Consider the following 14,857-nt stretch of genomic DNA (forward strand, 5'->3'; position numbering starts at 1 on the left):
TATGCCACGGTTTCTTTGTGCCTTAATTCCACGGTTACTAATGCCTTTCTTGCCACAGTTTTTTAACCGTTGTATCATAGTGGTTTTTTAGAAATCTTCATACTACAGTTGCTTTTTAGAACCTTTTAAGCCCCATGTCCTACCCATTGTATTCAAAATTCATGATAATTCAATTCATTATAAAGTCTTCCAAGTTCTAACAATGACAACTTGGATCACCCCAAATAACATGTAAGTCAAGATAACTAAGAATGAATAACTAGTGGATAACATCTCTAGTATTTAAAAAGTTAACATCTCTGACCAACCATCTCAAGATTCAAATCCACATGTAACTTAAGTGGACAACTATATTAATGTATAAGAGTAAACAATACAAATAATCCATCACTTATGGAACACACAATCAGTAGCTACAAGCAGTTGGACTTGGACCTGATAAAAAATAAAAACCTTCTGATCTTCAGGATTGGACTTCATCTGATCCTTGAAGTGGTAAACCATATGTGTCTCGTTATTAACTCTGTTGCACTAATACAAAGTTGAGAAACATTATCAGAGGTCATTAAGACTCATTCATTCATCCAAAACATGGATCTGTTGCACTTAAAATTGAAAATGTAACTCTGTATTGTTAAACTCAATTCAAGCTTAAACCAGCAGGCACTTATAGTCTTATACTCACACTAACATTATTTAGCTCCAGTAAAATTGTAGCAAATTTCTCATACAATAACAAAACAGCATAAATTGCACAACAAAAATGCAAACCTAGTAAGAAAACTAAGTCTGAAAAAGTCAAAATTTACTAGAAAAATGGATACCCACATGGATTTTATCATCAGTATCAATATATGTGCAAGTATCATTAATTTGTTGGTTATTGTCTGCCATGCCTAAATCAGCCCAATTCTCAACATGATCATTCCCCATATGAAAGGTGGCCATGGTTATTCCCTTGGGATACATAAGCTGCTGCCCTGTATCCAAGCACCTTCCCCCGGTTGAAGAAATCCCTGCAGAATTAAGATTCTACAGGATTAAAAAAATTATGAAAATAAGCAAACATGGCAATTAAGTAGCACTGAAAATATAGATTCTACTAAGCCATACAAGAACAAACCTGACGCAAACTCATAAAACTATGAAATCGGATGCTGACTGAGAGTCATGGGAGCATGTCACCCTCAACAAGGGGACTGGATATAATGCAAACCATTGGCCTTGCAGGCATTTATCAGTGGCCAAACTAATTGCCAGTTGTGAGCATGATGCTATTACACACCTTGTAGACACAACATGTAGGAGGAGTAGCCTTTGAGTTTCTAGGATAATCATCTTTTAAAATTAAAAGCCCTTCTAATCCCTTTTCATGGAATTAATAGATAAATTTCCAGAGAATAGAGCTTTAGGCACAAAGAAAAAACTGCAGTAGATATAGAAACTAGGAAGAAAGAAAAGGATCCCTGAAATAACTATTTCACATAAATAGAGTGAAAGTTGACAGCATAAAAATGCTACCTCTTGATCCCTTACCACCTTTAGCCACTCTGGATTTTCTTAGTTGAGAACCTTAGGTTTAGTGATGAGCACCTGTTCATAAAACACAGAAATAAGGAAAGAAAAAGAGGATAAAATATTATATAGTATTAATTTGGACCTTTTCTTTTGCTACAATATTCACTATGCTTTCTGATATATTCTTCAGCAAACTGTAGTATCAAACTGGAAGAAAGTGGAAGAAATTTTACTTACATATCTTAGACAACTAATGTAGTATCAAACTGCATAAACATAAAGAGACTTATGATAAATAAAAGGAAAAGAGAAAAGAGAAATGATAATGAGACTTATGAGAGGTTACATACTACTTACATGTGTAACAAACATTACCACCACATAATAAAAAGAGCACAACATACATAACTGTCATTGTGATTTGTTTTAACAGTTACACATTCACTATACTTTTTGATATATTCTTTAGCAAACTGCAACCCACAAACATAATTAGCTAGCTATCACATTGGACCTTGATAAAAGCTCTTAGCATTCAATAAAAAATACTCTATTACAGGCAATGATTATTGGAGAAAATGAGCAAATAAAAAGAGGTGGAATACCCTCCACCACTCCAAGGGTCTCTTAAACCAAGAGAATATTAATCAGTTTTAAATAATCATATAAGTAAAAAGAAAATATAAAGATAACAACTCCAACACAAAATACTGAAAACATAACTAAAGAAAAGTAAAGGAAGAGTCTACCTTTTTCAGTACTGAAAGTAGATGACAATGGGTATCCTCTCCCTTACTTCTCTGCATCCAGCAACATAAGAATATAGCAATAGACTAGCCCTCCAAACACTCCCAGATATAGAGATAAACAAAAGCCCAAAGCTTCCTGAAATCTTCTTAAAAGGACATAATATTTTTTTAATTTAAACTTGTTCATTCATACAGGAGCTGAAACTGAACTGAAAAGTATTGAAATCACAAAAACAAACAAGTAACAATGGCAAAGGAGATCTAGATATGCAGAAGAGAATCCTCCAAATCAGGATCCAAGCCCAAATTGAGCATCACCAAACTAAAACAGACACTGACTTCAGCAAACGAAATAATGCATCAAATAAAAGAATCAAGCAAGACTAAAGGACCCTTTATTTCTAGCATCTAACATGAAGAGAAGAAAAAATACTCAACACCTAATCAATAATGAGAAGAAGAGAGGGGTATTGTGATAAAGAGGGTTATCATTGGAGAGCAAGAGGAGAATAAGGTTTCCAGCCAACACACTCAACCCCTCTTTATCCACGTGATGAGAATTGGTTGGGTTCTCGTCGCACTTCGTCGATTTCTTCCGACTCAGAGACGAAGATGGTTGTTCTCGATCTCCGCAGATAAGAGAATCGGTGGCGCTGATGGTGGCTCTCGCCGCAAAGGAAGAACGCCGTAGAGGAGAAGGCCAAACGCACAAGGTTTCGCACAGAGTTGATGGTGGCTCTCGTCGCACTTTACCAAATTTTGAAGAAGAAGAGAAGACGGGTTTACGGGAGCAAGGGTTTGGCACTTTAGTTAGTTTTCTTTTTCATTATTTTAGGAAAATTAACCTTTGGATTTCAAATTAATTAAATAAAACTTTTATGCTACGGTTACAATTGTGGGAGACATTCCCACGGTTTAAAACCGCGAAAGAAACTTGCCTGCGATTTATGAACTGTGGTTTAAGAATGTATAGCCACGGGTGTATCTGTTCGTATTTAAAATTTTGGTTTAACATATCTACCGTTACAAAACCGTGGCATATACCGGTTTTACGCCACAGTTTTTGGCCCGTAGAACAAAATAGCGTGGTCTAAAGCGAAAAATGTTGTAGTGTTGTTTCATAGAAATAGAAAAGAAAAGGCTAAACTAAGCAAAATGCAGAAGCATAAATAGACATCTAAAGCAATGACTAGCACACACACCGGGGGATTATTAATATATACGCAAAACAAGAGAGAACTCTAGCTAGCAAGTTCCTCCATGTTACATCAAAAAGAGTACTCTGAGGCCAACTTCCCATTCTTTTATATACCAGAACATACATAAAAGCTAGACTATATATTAACTTTGTCACACAAAAGTAATGTAGATTAGCATATTTTTTCCACGCTCACCGGCTTTGAATGAAGGAATATCTGGCCAGCAGTGCTATTGGCCGAAGAAGTCCATGCATCACATTCTTCCATTTGCATATCACTAGTTCCATTTGGGAAGTTTTCAATCAAGTACAAACTTTTTTTTTATCAACAAAAGAAAAGATATATTAGAATGGGAGTACTAGGTGTACTCCAAAACCTCTTACAAAGACAAGAACAGAATCTGTGAACAAGAAAAAAACAAGACAACACAGTTCTGTTTTGTTCAAAACAAGACTACTACCCTCAAAAATCTTACACGAGTAGAACTATCCTGACAAGCAACTTAATCAAGTACAAACTTAACCATAGAAAACATGGAGTAGTAGAAGAAACATCTTAAAAATTCATGTCATTTATGATGGTTTTGGAGTACTAACCTCTATCCATGTATGTCATTGATCATCTTTGATGTTTTTGTAGAATGTCCTTCATTCAACAATAGAAAACTCTTATATCTCTTTCTCATTATTTCTACGCTCTTCTTTCATGATGACATATCATTGAGACAATCTCTATCGCCAGAGACAGGGGACAATGTTCAAGTCTTTCATCATCCTTGTAGTGCTCCCATCGAGCATTATATATAGACACTCTTCTTCGAAGAGTCACATCATTCCATTCAAAGAGTTGAATCCCTTTATTCAAAGTCATATCTCTTTCAAGAGTCACATCCTTTTATACAAATAGTTACATCTTTTTATTAAAGAGTGGTGTTCCTTCACTTAAATCTTGTTTGAGTCGAGAACATTCACATCATAGTGGAGCTAACTCTCTTAACGAGAGTTTTTTCCATCCACAAGATTTGAGCTCGAGACATTACTTATGAGAATCAAACATGTACCACTTGAACCAACCACCTGTTGGTAGTATGACACATTAATGAGAATTACATAATATACGTTTCTAATGACAAAACATCATCTCACACTCTTACATAAGTATGAAAATAGAAAATAATTAGAAACTTTAAGTATTAGTGAGTTTAGAGTGCCAAACTTTAAACTTTCAAAAAAAAAAAAGAGTGCGAAACTTTAAAACTATATTACCAATATTAGTATTCAATATTTAGTAATAGACATAGTGCCCTTACTTTCAACATGACCGATAAGTGTTTATGTCGGTAACCCTTTTGTCATCAAGGCCTCGTTTGGATAAACAGCTTAATTAAGCGCTTATGGTCATAAGCGCTTATGACATAAGCGCTTATTCATAAGCTATTTTTAAAAATTTATTGAAATAAATTAAAAATAAGCTGTGTATAAGCATAAGCTGTTTTTCATAAGCTATCCTGAGTAGCTTATGAAAATAAGCTGAAAATAGCTTATGGCAGACCATAAGCTGTTTGCATAAGCTCTCCCAAATACTGGCATAAGAGCTTATGCTGTCAGATAAGCTCAAATAATCTCTTCCAAACTGGGTTGATCCTTTTTAATGTTCTGGTAGAATGCCTTCAACAATGCTGAACTCTTCTATCTTTCCCATTCTTTCTTACGCTCTTCTTTTGTTAAGACAATTATATAGAGACAATCTTTATGGTTAGATATAGTGAACCATGTTCAAGTCCTTCATCATTTTTATAGTACTCTAAACACAATATATAAACTCTTTTCAAATAGTTACATCATTCTATGTAAAGGGTCACATCTCTTTTTTAAGAGCTATATTTCTACTAAAAGTCATGTCATTTCATACAATAAATCACATCTTTTATTCAAGAGTTGCATCCCTTCACTATAATTAACTTTTTAAATTGTAAACATATCATGAAAAAATATCATATATCATCTCCTCATATTCTTTAAATTAGTTAATAATTAAAATTTATACATATAATTACTTCCTTTGCAAAAAAAAATATTCATATATAAATAAGCCAGCAAGGCAGAGGAGAAGAGAGGAGTGTGGGTTCTGCAAACAAAAAGAAAAAGAAAAAGAAAAAGAAAAAGAAAAGATGGAGAGAGCTGAGAAAAAGTGCGGGTTAGGGTTCCACATCCTGGAATTCCCACTTCACATACTCTGTGATATCTTCTTCAAGCTTCCGGCGTGGTCCCTCATTCGCTGCACCACCGTCTGCACCGCCTTCAAAAACCTCATCACCGACCCTTCCTTCCGCCAACTCTATATTTCTCGAGCCCCAACCACCTGTCTCGTCCTCTCCGACCGCCGCTATGTTTCCTGCATCGATTGCCGCCTCCTCTGCTCCGCTTCCAATTCCAATCACGGCACCTCCTCCTGTCTCGCCACCATCGGCAAAACCCCATCTTCCACAACTCGTTCTAATTCGCCGATCTCTGATCATGGATCCAGAAGAAGGTTCATCACAATCGATTGCGGGAGACCTGTCAATTTGGTCAATTCTGCTAATGGGTTATTGTGTTTACGCACTTTTGGGTTCCCCCATGATCGCGCTTTATACTACATCTGCAATCCACTCTCGGCTGAGTTAATGGTTCTTCCTATTGCTCCGACTCCTATTAATCAGAACCTGCGTTTTTCCGCTTTTGGGTATGACGCCCTCACCAATCGCTATAAAATCCTTCAGCTTGTTGTCACATCGACCAATCAAATGGTAGCTGAATTGTTCCAGATAGGGGATGATAAGTGGCGGGTGATTGACAATAATGTTTCATCTTCTGTGTCTGCGAGGGCTAGCAGTGCATTTGACCCATCACTCAACGGTGCTCTTCACTGGATCACACAAAGCCCTCGAATTTCTGAACTGATATGCTCCTTTGATCTTAACAAAAACGAGTTCAAATGGGTGGCACCCCCCTCACACTTTGATGATGACTATTTGAATGAAATATCAGGGATCAGTGTGGGAGTGTTGAAGGGTTGCTTGTGTTTGTGCTATGTTAAGGGTTCTGACGTGTTTGAGACATGGTTGATGGAGAGTTATGGTGAGGTGGAGTCTTGGACCAAGGCATTTAGCATTGACATCAAGTCTTATGTTGGGTTGAGGCCACAGGATAAGCACAGACCCATTGGGTTTAGCAGCTCTGGGGCTATGTTGCTGAAAGCTGATTCTGGTTCTGATTCCAATTCACACTCTCTAGTCTCATACAGTGCTGAAACTGGTATGTTCAGGACTGTTGATATTGGTGGCATCGCTTCAAACATTGAAGCCACTCCTCATGTTTTGAGCTTTCTCTCGCTGAAGGACATGCTTAATGTCAGGGACAACAACAAAGTGGTCAATGTCAGACGCCTGCGTTAAGAATGAATAGGATAGGATTACTCAATAATATACCAAGCTCTGAAATTTATGAAAGGGTGTTGCATTTGGCCTCTTATTTGGGGATCATGGTAGTTTGCAATTTATTGTGAGTGATTGATTACACATGTACCTGCTTTCTGAAATGTCTGCTGCTTGTACACATCGTACGAGAAGTCCAAGAAGTTTCTGTTTTGGCGAATAGCATATGAGAGGTATGAATAGTGGTCTGTGCGGTATTCCCCTGTCTCATCAAATCAATATTTTATTGTACAAGTCAATATCTTTGCACCTCATTGGAGCTATATTGATTATTGAGAGTTGTCCATTCTGCACTGATTTGATGTGTAAACTGTAAATTGAAATGAAAAAGAAATATTATAAACCAGTTCCTAGTAAAATGGTAAAGAATAGATTACTTTTTCATGATTTTTTCACCATTACCAAACTGATAGTTATAAAGCATGGCTTCTTTGTCTGACTTTGAGGCATGAATAGGTTAATAGGTACAGTAAGATAACTCCATGCAGAGCCTTCTTTCTTAGCTTGTCTATCTATGAAGTAGCTACTTTAGTTAATGTGGTTTTGAGCTCTCAATAATGATGTGTTCACACCTCTCTTTTGAGGTGGAGAGGTGGAATGATGAGAGAGATAGGAAGAAAAAAAAAAGTAAGAAAGAGAAAATATGAGATGTGATAGATGATAAGATGAGAGAGATAGAAATAAAATGAGGTGAAAATGAAGTGTTTAAAAAATGAGGTGTGTATATATCATTACTCTTTGAGCTCTGGTTTCTGCACTCATACTTGTTTGAGTAGTTTCTCCATTAGCTGTTAACTTTACCTCTGGAGGTATGATTATTTGCATTTTTCTCTTCATTTTCTATCTACCTATTTTTTATCTTTCACTCACACCTTTTACATTCTTTACATTCGCTATTTTTTCCATATTTATCTCTTCTCTCAACTGTATTTATACTTAATTTAAAGTGTGAATAAAATTTAAATCTTAATTTTTTTTCCTTCTTAGTTCTTATCTATTTTTCCCTTTAGGGGTGTGTACACTCTATAAAGTGTGCAATTTTTTTATATAAAGAGGTAGGTGTGATATATAATGTGATGTTGTTGCAATTAACATTATTTTTACTCTTCTCAACATCGATTTATATCATGTCTCAACAACAAAAAAAAAAGCATTGGGCTAATTTAGTTGTTCCCCTTTTCCATAACATAATATATTTTGTGGAGGCATTTGCATAAACTTCTACTCCCTCCGATACACAAATATTGTTATTCTATGCACTCTTTTAATATTCTAAAAAGTTTGTTGTTTTAGAAAATCAATGCATTTGTTTCTCATTTTTTCCATTTATATTCTCATTTAATAAATTTTCTCTCACTTATTACATTTCATATCAATCAATCACAACTCTTCTCTATCATGATCAACTAGTTCTTTTCTATTCAATGTAGAATTTAATAGTTGCACAATGTACTAGTAAAACTAAATAAGAGTATTTTAATAACATTGTACAGTCAATAATTGTAATCTTACTATTTGTGCCACAACCTTAAACAACCATCTTTCTCAAAGGGAGTATTCATCTTAGAGGGATGACATTAGTGACGGAACCATGCTCTCATGAGATTAATCTTCACGGAATTGACTTTCTAATTTTCAGTTAATGATAAGTCACTCATGTACCCAAGAACCAACTCTTGTTCTAGTTATGAAATGGCCGTGCTTAAAGGCTAAGGTCCAAGAATGTTGGCCAAGCTTGGATGGGCAAGTTCTTCGAGCTTATGCTTGATTCAATTTCCTCCTAAAAATGTACAATTTGAAGATGGATTGTTTAAACGGAATTATATGATCAATTAAGGATACCCACTTTTCTTTCTTTAAATTTCATTGGTACCTTACTTTAAAATAAGGCGATTCAAAATACTGTTTATCAATGATGGAAGAGGAAATAAGGATCCTCAAGAGAGAAAATGAAATCAAAATAGATTTCGTCTTTGAATCAAATTGATAATCTGCTGAAAAGATACCATGTGTACATTAATACAGAGCAAGAGCTAACTGTAAACTAACCTTGACTAACTGATTGTCGATCAAGTTGAAAGGTGATTTGCTAAACGTTAAAAACATTCTCATATAGAAATGAAATGAAATGATTCCACACACACATTTTGTTATGGAGTGACTTTTGGAGAGGTGAGGGTAATGGAGGAAAACAAAATCCCTCATCTCTTCAGATTAGGTCCCCCTCCGGCCAGCAACGGCAAAGTTGGAGGGAGATAAGGGATTTTAAATAAATGACTAAAATGACCTAACAAATAATTAACGCATGTAAGAACTAAGAGTGTGAAATATATCAAGATATAAACAAGTCACTTTCATTAAGAACTCCCATCCTCTGTTTAGAACCACAAGATGCGTAAACTACATGTTATAGTTGAGTTAGACGATTTATCCAGAACATGCTACTAGCTTTTGTGTTGTTATTCTTGCACATACTAAGTCCTATGCAGCACACTAAATGAATAATCAAATTTTGACGAACAAATTGGCAACAAGGGGTTATGTATGCCAACATGATTTGCTTCAACAAGGTTTAAAAGTGAAGATTATGATGTGCATAGTTAGTTCTTCTGAGTGATATATAGTTGGTTTAGCTGATTACCTACGGTTAGTTTTGTTGTATAATCTATATGAGCATTGAGATTCAGTGGTATTTCCTTAGTTCCTGAATTGAATTCTCCACTGCCTAATGAATTGGTCACGAGACAAGAATGCAATGCAATTAGTGAAAGCAAACAAAAGTAGTTCATTCACAGCAGAAACATTTGAAATGAGGGGATTAAAGTAGCCATATACATACATGATACAGCTGAAGAAGCCAACATAACACGGTTGGTAATTTATACGACATTGAATGTCAAGTTATTATTAACCAACAGTAACACTAACAACAAAACAAAAGGAGGGGGAAATCAATCTTCTCAGTGCTCCCCAGCCTTGACCTGCAAGAAGAAGGAAGGAAGGAATTTGCAGTTGAATCAATCCCTATCTAAGTATCTTATTGACATGAAAACATAACCTAGAAATAAAGTTGAAATGTGATTTGGATTACGCAAGCAGATGATAAAATTGTTGAAAAATGAAAACCCTAATTAGAAGAGAAGAGAAGGGATGTGAATTCATACATGGTGGTGAGAATGAGAAGGAGCGTTCATCTGATTGTAGACTTGTTCGCCGACGAGGTAGATCCCGAAGGCAACGAGAGCGATGCCGAGACCAGGTGTGGCGTGACGCAGCTGATTGCCGAGCATCGGATGCTTCCTCCAGCCGTCCCTCCTCCGGAAGAACTCCGCCGTATTCTTTCCTGCTCCGCCTCCGCTAGATGCCATCTTGTCCTCTCTTGTCTCTCTCTCTCTCTCTTGGCTTCGTGGTTTTATTACTTTATAGTTACTGGGCTTGGCCCAAAACAAAGTAAAGTCGTCCAGGCCCAAATCAACCAGCGTACAGTTAATTGTCTTCATCTCACACTCACCTAGTCACCTACCTTCACCTGAAACTGCTACTGTTCAATACCGTTTGAAGCGAAGGGAAGATGACAGTTGTTCAATTTCAGTCTCATTTCCTTCATTTCTCTTCATCTTCTTCGAGGTCGACCTTACCCTTCCCAACAACAATTCACAAATTCAATCCTTCTTCTTCTTCTTCTTCTTCTACACCACCACCACCAGGTAAGTCAACGCTAGCTAGCTAGCTAGCTAGCTAGCTAGCTTTCTCTCTTTCTCTTCCTTCCTTCTTCTTCTTCAATCATCATTCATAAATCCATCCCTCTTTCTTTCAGTTTCAGGTGTTAGAACTAGAAATATCTGTTTCAACAAAAATGCTGCTAAACCAAACCTCATTCTCTGCTCTGCCAAAGTAAGTGCAGTGCTTCCATTCAATTTAGCTAGCTTCGATTGTATATTTATATGAATCAATTAGTATGTATCATTAGGAAAATAACTAACAGATAAGAGGTTGGTTGTTGTGAATGACGCAGAGGCAGGAGGAGTTAGAGTCTGATACTGGTGTTGTCAAGGACAACAGTGTGTCGGTTGTGCTCTTGGCTGGAGGGAAGGGCAAGAGGATGGGAGTCAGTTCTCTCTCTCTCTCTCTCTCTCTCTCTCTTTTATTAGTACTCTTTATTTCAATTCCAACTTGCTCGCATTGTTCATTTCATTGATTTTGTAAATAGGCTAGCATGCCAAAGCAGTATCTTCCCCTTTTGGGTCAACCCATTGCTTTGTACAGGTAATGTAATCACAATACCACTACTCACCTCACTCTTTCTTACTAAGGTTTCCTATCTCTGTGCTTATTACTCATAAGTCATAATATCTCCAACACTGTTACTCCATCTCCAACCGCACGCATTGCATGATGATGACACTAATTGTATCTGTATTTGTTTTCACATTCCATGCTTTGTTAATACCTTATCATGTTTCATTTCTTTCCACACTAATTGGATGCTGACTACCGATATTTTGCAGTTTCTTCACTTTCTGTCACATGCTTCAAGTCAAAGAAGTCATTGTTGTATGCGATCCTTCATACCAAGACATTTTTCAAGGTTTTTTTTTCTTTGTTCCTTTCTCTCTTTAGCTTTGCTTTCTTTTAAAAACCGTGTATTCTCCTCTTGATCATTAATCATATTTATTTCCCTCAGATGCCAAAGGAAATTACCAAGCGGAACTTAAATTTGCACTGCCCGGGAAAGAAAGACAGGATTCTGTTTACAATGGGTTACAGGAATGTGCAGTTTATTTCCTTCTTCCTTTTCTGTTTGATCTTAATGATTAATAGGTTTCATGCATTATCTGTCATTTCTCTTAGCTTATTTATATCTATGTGAAAGCCAATTTTCTTTTATTTCTTTACTCGTCATACCCAAACATTGGAAATTTGTTCTGCACTAGAGTATGAGAAACCTAACATCATGACTAAGAAAAACAAAGCAGCCAGAAATGGGCCCTTAAAAGTGGTAGCCAAAATTTTGCTAGTTGGTTAAGGTACCAGAACCATTATCTTAGAAAACTTTTGCAAAAACTAAAGAGTAAACTAGTCGTTAAAAAATCAGTGATGATGTAACTAAAATCTAATCAATTTGTATGTCAAGATATATCATAATAGTAATAGGTTGAGATTCTGGTCACCTACATATTCATTATATTTCAAGTTTTCATGCACTTAAAATAATGGGCTATTCAAAATTCTGAAATTCATGTAAGATGGTGATTAACTGTTGTCAACATGACAACATCTGGAGTTGATGTTTGAATCTGCATTGCAGCAATTAAAAATGCTTAGTTTCTGTGAGCACTTTTGTCGCTCATGCTAATTTTAACTTATTTATCCCTTTGACATCTTCATCTGCTTATAACAGGCTGTTGATTCAAATTCTGAGCTTGTTTGCATTCATGATTCTGCAAGACCTTTGGTATTATCAGGAGATGTGAAAAAGGTTTGACTTTAATGAGTTTCTCCTGCACAAGTTACTAAGTCCATTGGTCTTTATTTTTGTGAAGTTTGGCACTCATGAAGGAAAATAGCACTGTTACATTAGTTTTCTGAGAGAGGGTTTTGATGAATTCCTGTATCCCAGCAATAATATAGTCAGGGAAATCTCAACTTTATTGTTGTGTTAGTGTCAATGGTTTATATGGACCAACATTAGCACCTGAGTCTTCATAGTGACATGTTACATGTCTGTGTACAATTTATTGCATTTAAATGTATGTTTTGTCTAATTTTGGTTTGGACTTTGTTTCAAACTCTTCTTAACATCTTTAGTAAATTAACCTGCCTGCCACAGTGCCTCCCCCTTCCTGGGGGACTCTCTCTTGATTTACAATTCAATAACTTCATATTAGAGGATACTTAGATTAGCATTTGTATTCTGCTTTAGGTCCTTAAAGATGGACTGTTAAACGGAGCTGCTGTTCTTGGTGTCCCTGTGAAGGCCACAATCAAAGAGGTATTCACTAGTTGTTAGCATACAATTTCCTCACAATTATTGTAAGTGGTTGGTGAATTTTCTTTTTCCATATTAGTGAATTCTATAAAAAATTTGAAACTCAAATGCAATCAACAACTTTATGCAAGAACCGACATCTATACATTTCCCTCTCAATAACGGAGGATGTGCTCGCTTAAATTAACTCTGAAGCTTATACTCCTACTCCAATTATAAAGACTTATCTTTAAATTCAAACTTACTGCCCCCCCCCCCCCCTCCAATTCTCTGTATCTTAAACAAAGATATGATGTTTAATGAAGTTAGTTCATCTTCCGTTCAAATCAAAAGTATTTCAGTGGTGCTTATATTCATTCAACTTTCCCTGTCAGTGTTGGATTTGTGTATTTTCCTGACTGCTAATTTACAGGTTTAATTTCAAAATTGCTCCTTCTAAAATAACTTTGATGTAACCTTAGGTTCAAATTTGTCTGGAGATTGAATTCAGTTGTTCCATTCACAGTGAGCATAACTGTGCGTAGAAGAATGTCTTCTGATCTAGATTGAAATTTTCATTCTGTGCTTGGGCTCTTATATGCATGTAAATTACTTCCTTTAGTTTAATGGACTTGAAAATAACGACATTTGTCTACTAATCTTTCTACAGGCAAACAGTGAATCATTTGTGGTTAGAACACTGGACAGGAAAACACTATGGGAGATGCAGACTCCACAGGTCAAACTGAAAATGAGAAAAAATTATATATATATGTCATTTTTGTTTGACAATTTAGTCAATAATTTTGATGCTTAATCATTTTTATAGGTTATCAAGCCTGAGTTGCTGAGGAAAGGCTTTGAGCTTGTAAATAGGTAGTTTCTTATTCTTATGCTTAATTTAATTGTGTGTACTTGTACCCATTAAAAGAAGTATCTTTGTTTCAGTAATTTACGAACTTAAAGAATGAAAACTAGCTATCATACTCTTTATGAACCAAGAGCTGGACAGACACATCTCGGAGAGCAGAGGAGTCGCCCACTTTTAAATTGGAATATACACTAACAAGTTCAGATGTGTTGTTATTTACCACAATGTTGAGAAGATACATTATCTTTCAGAATCTAATTGGTACTTTATGTGCAACATTACTTGCAGAGAAGGTCTTGAAGTTACAGATGATGTATCCATTGTAGAGCACCTTAAGCATCCTGTTTATATCACTGAAGGGTCTTATACCAATATCAAGGTATTCAAACTTTCTTATGTATTCTTTCTTGTATGCTTGATGGTTAGCCATTGCTAGTAGTGACGCCTGTTGCAAAATGTATAAATTCATTCCGAACTGTTTTGCAGGTGACTACGCCTGATGACTTGTTACTGGCAGAGAAAATCCTGCATGAAAACTCTGGAGAAACTTCATGAAGTTCTGCCATTTAATCTTTGAAGGGAGATTAATTTTTGTACTGCAAGGTGCATGCATCTCAGGGCACAGAAAATTGTATACACATTTTTGAGTTACCTTGTATAACTTATTGAGATTTGTGTAAAAATACATGGTTCTTGCCTTTTTTTTGGCCAAAACAGTCCTTGCTTGAAACAAGGGAAATGTTTCTGCATGGAAGCAAGAACCCACTTCTATCACCAAAGCCTGGTTCAATTGGATGATAATCATGGGATTATGACCAGGTTTGGCAAACACAATAAAGGATTAGATTTTTCTAGTGTTTTAAATGATCTTTACATGTAACCTGATTTATCGGTCATGTTTTATTCACTTTATGATTAAATAGTTACTAAAGTTCGTTGAGATGCTGTATTTAATTAGTTGAGGTTGATAACTTAAAAATTGTAATAAATTTATACTCGAAGAAACAATGAAATTAAAATAAGGGTGCTCTTAAAATTAGGTTTGTTGAATCAGCAAGAGACAAACAATTCAAACCA

General features: G+C 35.8%; 3 protein-coding genes and 1 long non-coding RNA gene across 8 annotated transcripts; 2 read left to right on the plus strand and 2 right to left on the minus strand.

Moving 5' to 3' along the window:
* Positions 1 to 233: 233 nt before the first annotated feature.
* LOC130710069 (uncharacterized) lies at positions 234 to 3,274 on the minus strand. 5 transcript variants are annotated; one of them, XR_009010281.1, is made up of 6 exons: positions 2,268 to 3,271; positions 1,756 to 1,784; positions 1,522 to 1,593; positions 1,124 to 1,285; positions 829 to 1,016; positions 240 to 531 (listed from the first exon to the last, which is right to left on the minus strand). It is a non-coding gene; the product is annotated as an uncharacterized LOC130710069 (long non-coding RNA). The 5 variants fall into 5 exon arrangements; XR_009010283.1 differs by lacking the exon at positions 1,756 to 1,784 and having other exon boundaries at positions 241 to 531; positions 2,268 to 3,270; XR_009010282.1 differs by lacking the exon at positions 1,756 to 1,784 and having other exon boundaries at positions 234 to 531; positions 1,124 to 1,593; positions 2,268 to 3,274.
* A 2,210-nt stretch (positions 3,275 to 5,484) lies between these two features.
* Positions 5,485 to 7,300, plus strand: LOC130710483 (F-box/kelch-repeat protein At3g06240-like). The gene has a single exon (XM_057559767.1). It carries the CDS (start codon positions 5,637 to 5,639, stop codon positions 6,900 to 6,902), a length of 1,266 nt encoding a protein of 421 aa, XP_057415750.1. The 5' UTR covers positions 5,485 to 5,636; the 3' UTR covers positions 6,903 to 7,300.
* Positions 7,301 to 9,706: 2,406 nt separating this feature from the next.
* LOC130710485 (NADH dehydrogenase [ubiquinone] 1 beta subcomplex subunit 3-B-like) lies at positions 9,707 to 10,338 on the minus strand. The gene is made up of 2 exons (XM_057559770.1): positions 10,106 to 10,338; positions 9,707 to 9,922 (listed from the first exon to the last, which is right to left on the minus strand). Exons 1-2 carry the CDS (start codon positions 10,307 to 10,309, stop codon positions 9,902 to 9,904), a joined length of 225 nt encoding a protein of 74 aa, XP_057415753.1. The 5' UTR covers positions 10,310 to 10,338; the 3' UTR covers positions 9,707 to 9,901.
* Positions 10,339 to 10,445: 107 nt separating this feature from the next.
* LOC130710484 (2-C-methyl-D-erythritol 4-phosphate cytidylyltransferase, chloroplastic) lies at positions 10,446 to 14,644 on the plus strand. Its single transcript, XM_057559769.1, has 12 exons — positions 10,446 to 10,648; positions 10,759 to 10,835; positions 10,957 to 11,049; positions 11,152 to 11,207; positions 11,450 to 11,529; positions 11,626 to 11,704; positions 12,339 to 12,420; positions 12,865 to 12,933; positions 13,580 to 13,648; positions 13,739 to 13,785; positions 14,069 to 14,159; positions 14,267 to 14,644. The coding sequence occupies exons 1-12, from the start codon at positions 10,513 to 10,515 to the stop codon at positions 14,333 to 14,335; spliced, it is 948 nt and encodes a 315-aa protein (XP_057415752.1). The 5' UTR covers positions 10,446 to 10,512; the 3' UTR covers positions 14,336 to 14,644.
* The last annotated feature ends 213 nt before the right edge of the window (positions 14,645 to 14,857 follow it).

This window comes from Lotus japonicus, chromosome 4, assembly GCF_012489685.1.
Source record: "Lotus japonicus ecotype B-129 chromosome 4, LjGifu_v1.2".
In the NCBI taxonomy this organism is placed as follows: Eukaryota; Viridiplantae; Streptophyta; class Magnoliopsida; order Fabales; family Fabaceae; genus Lotus; species Lotus japonicus.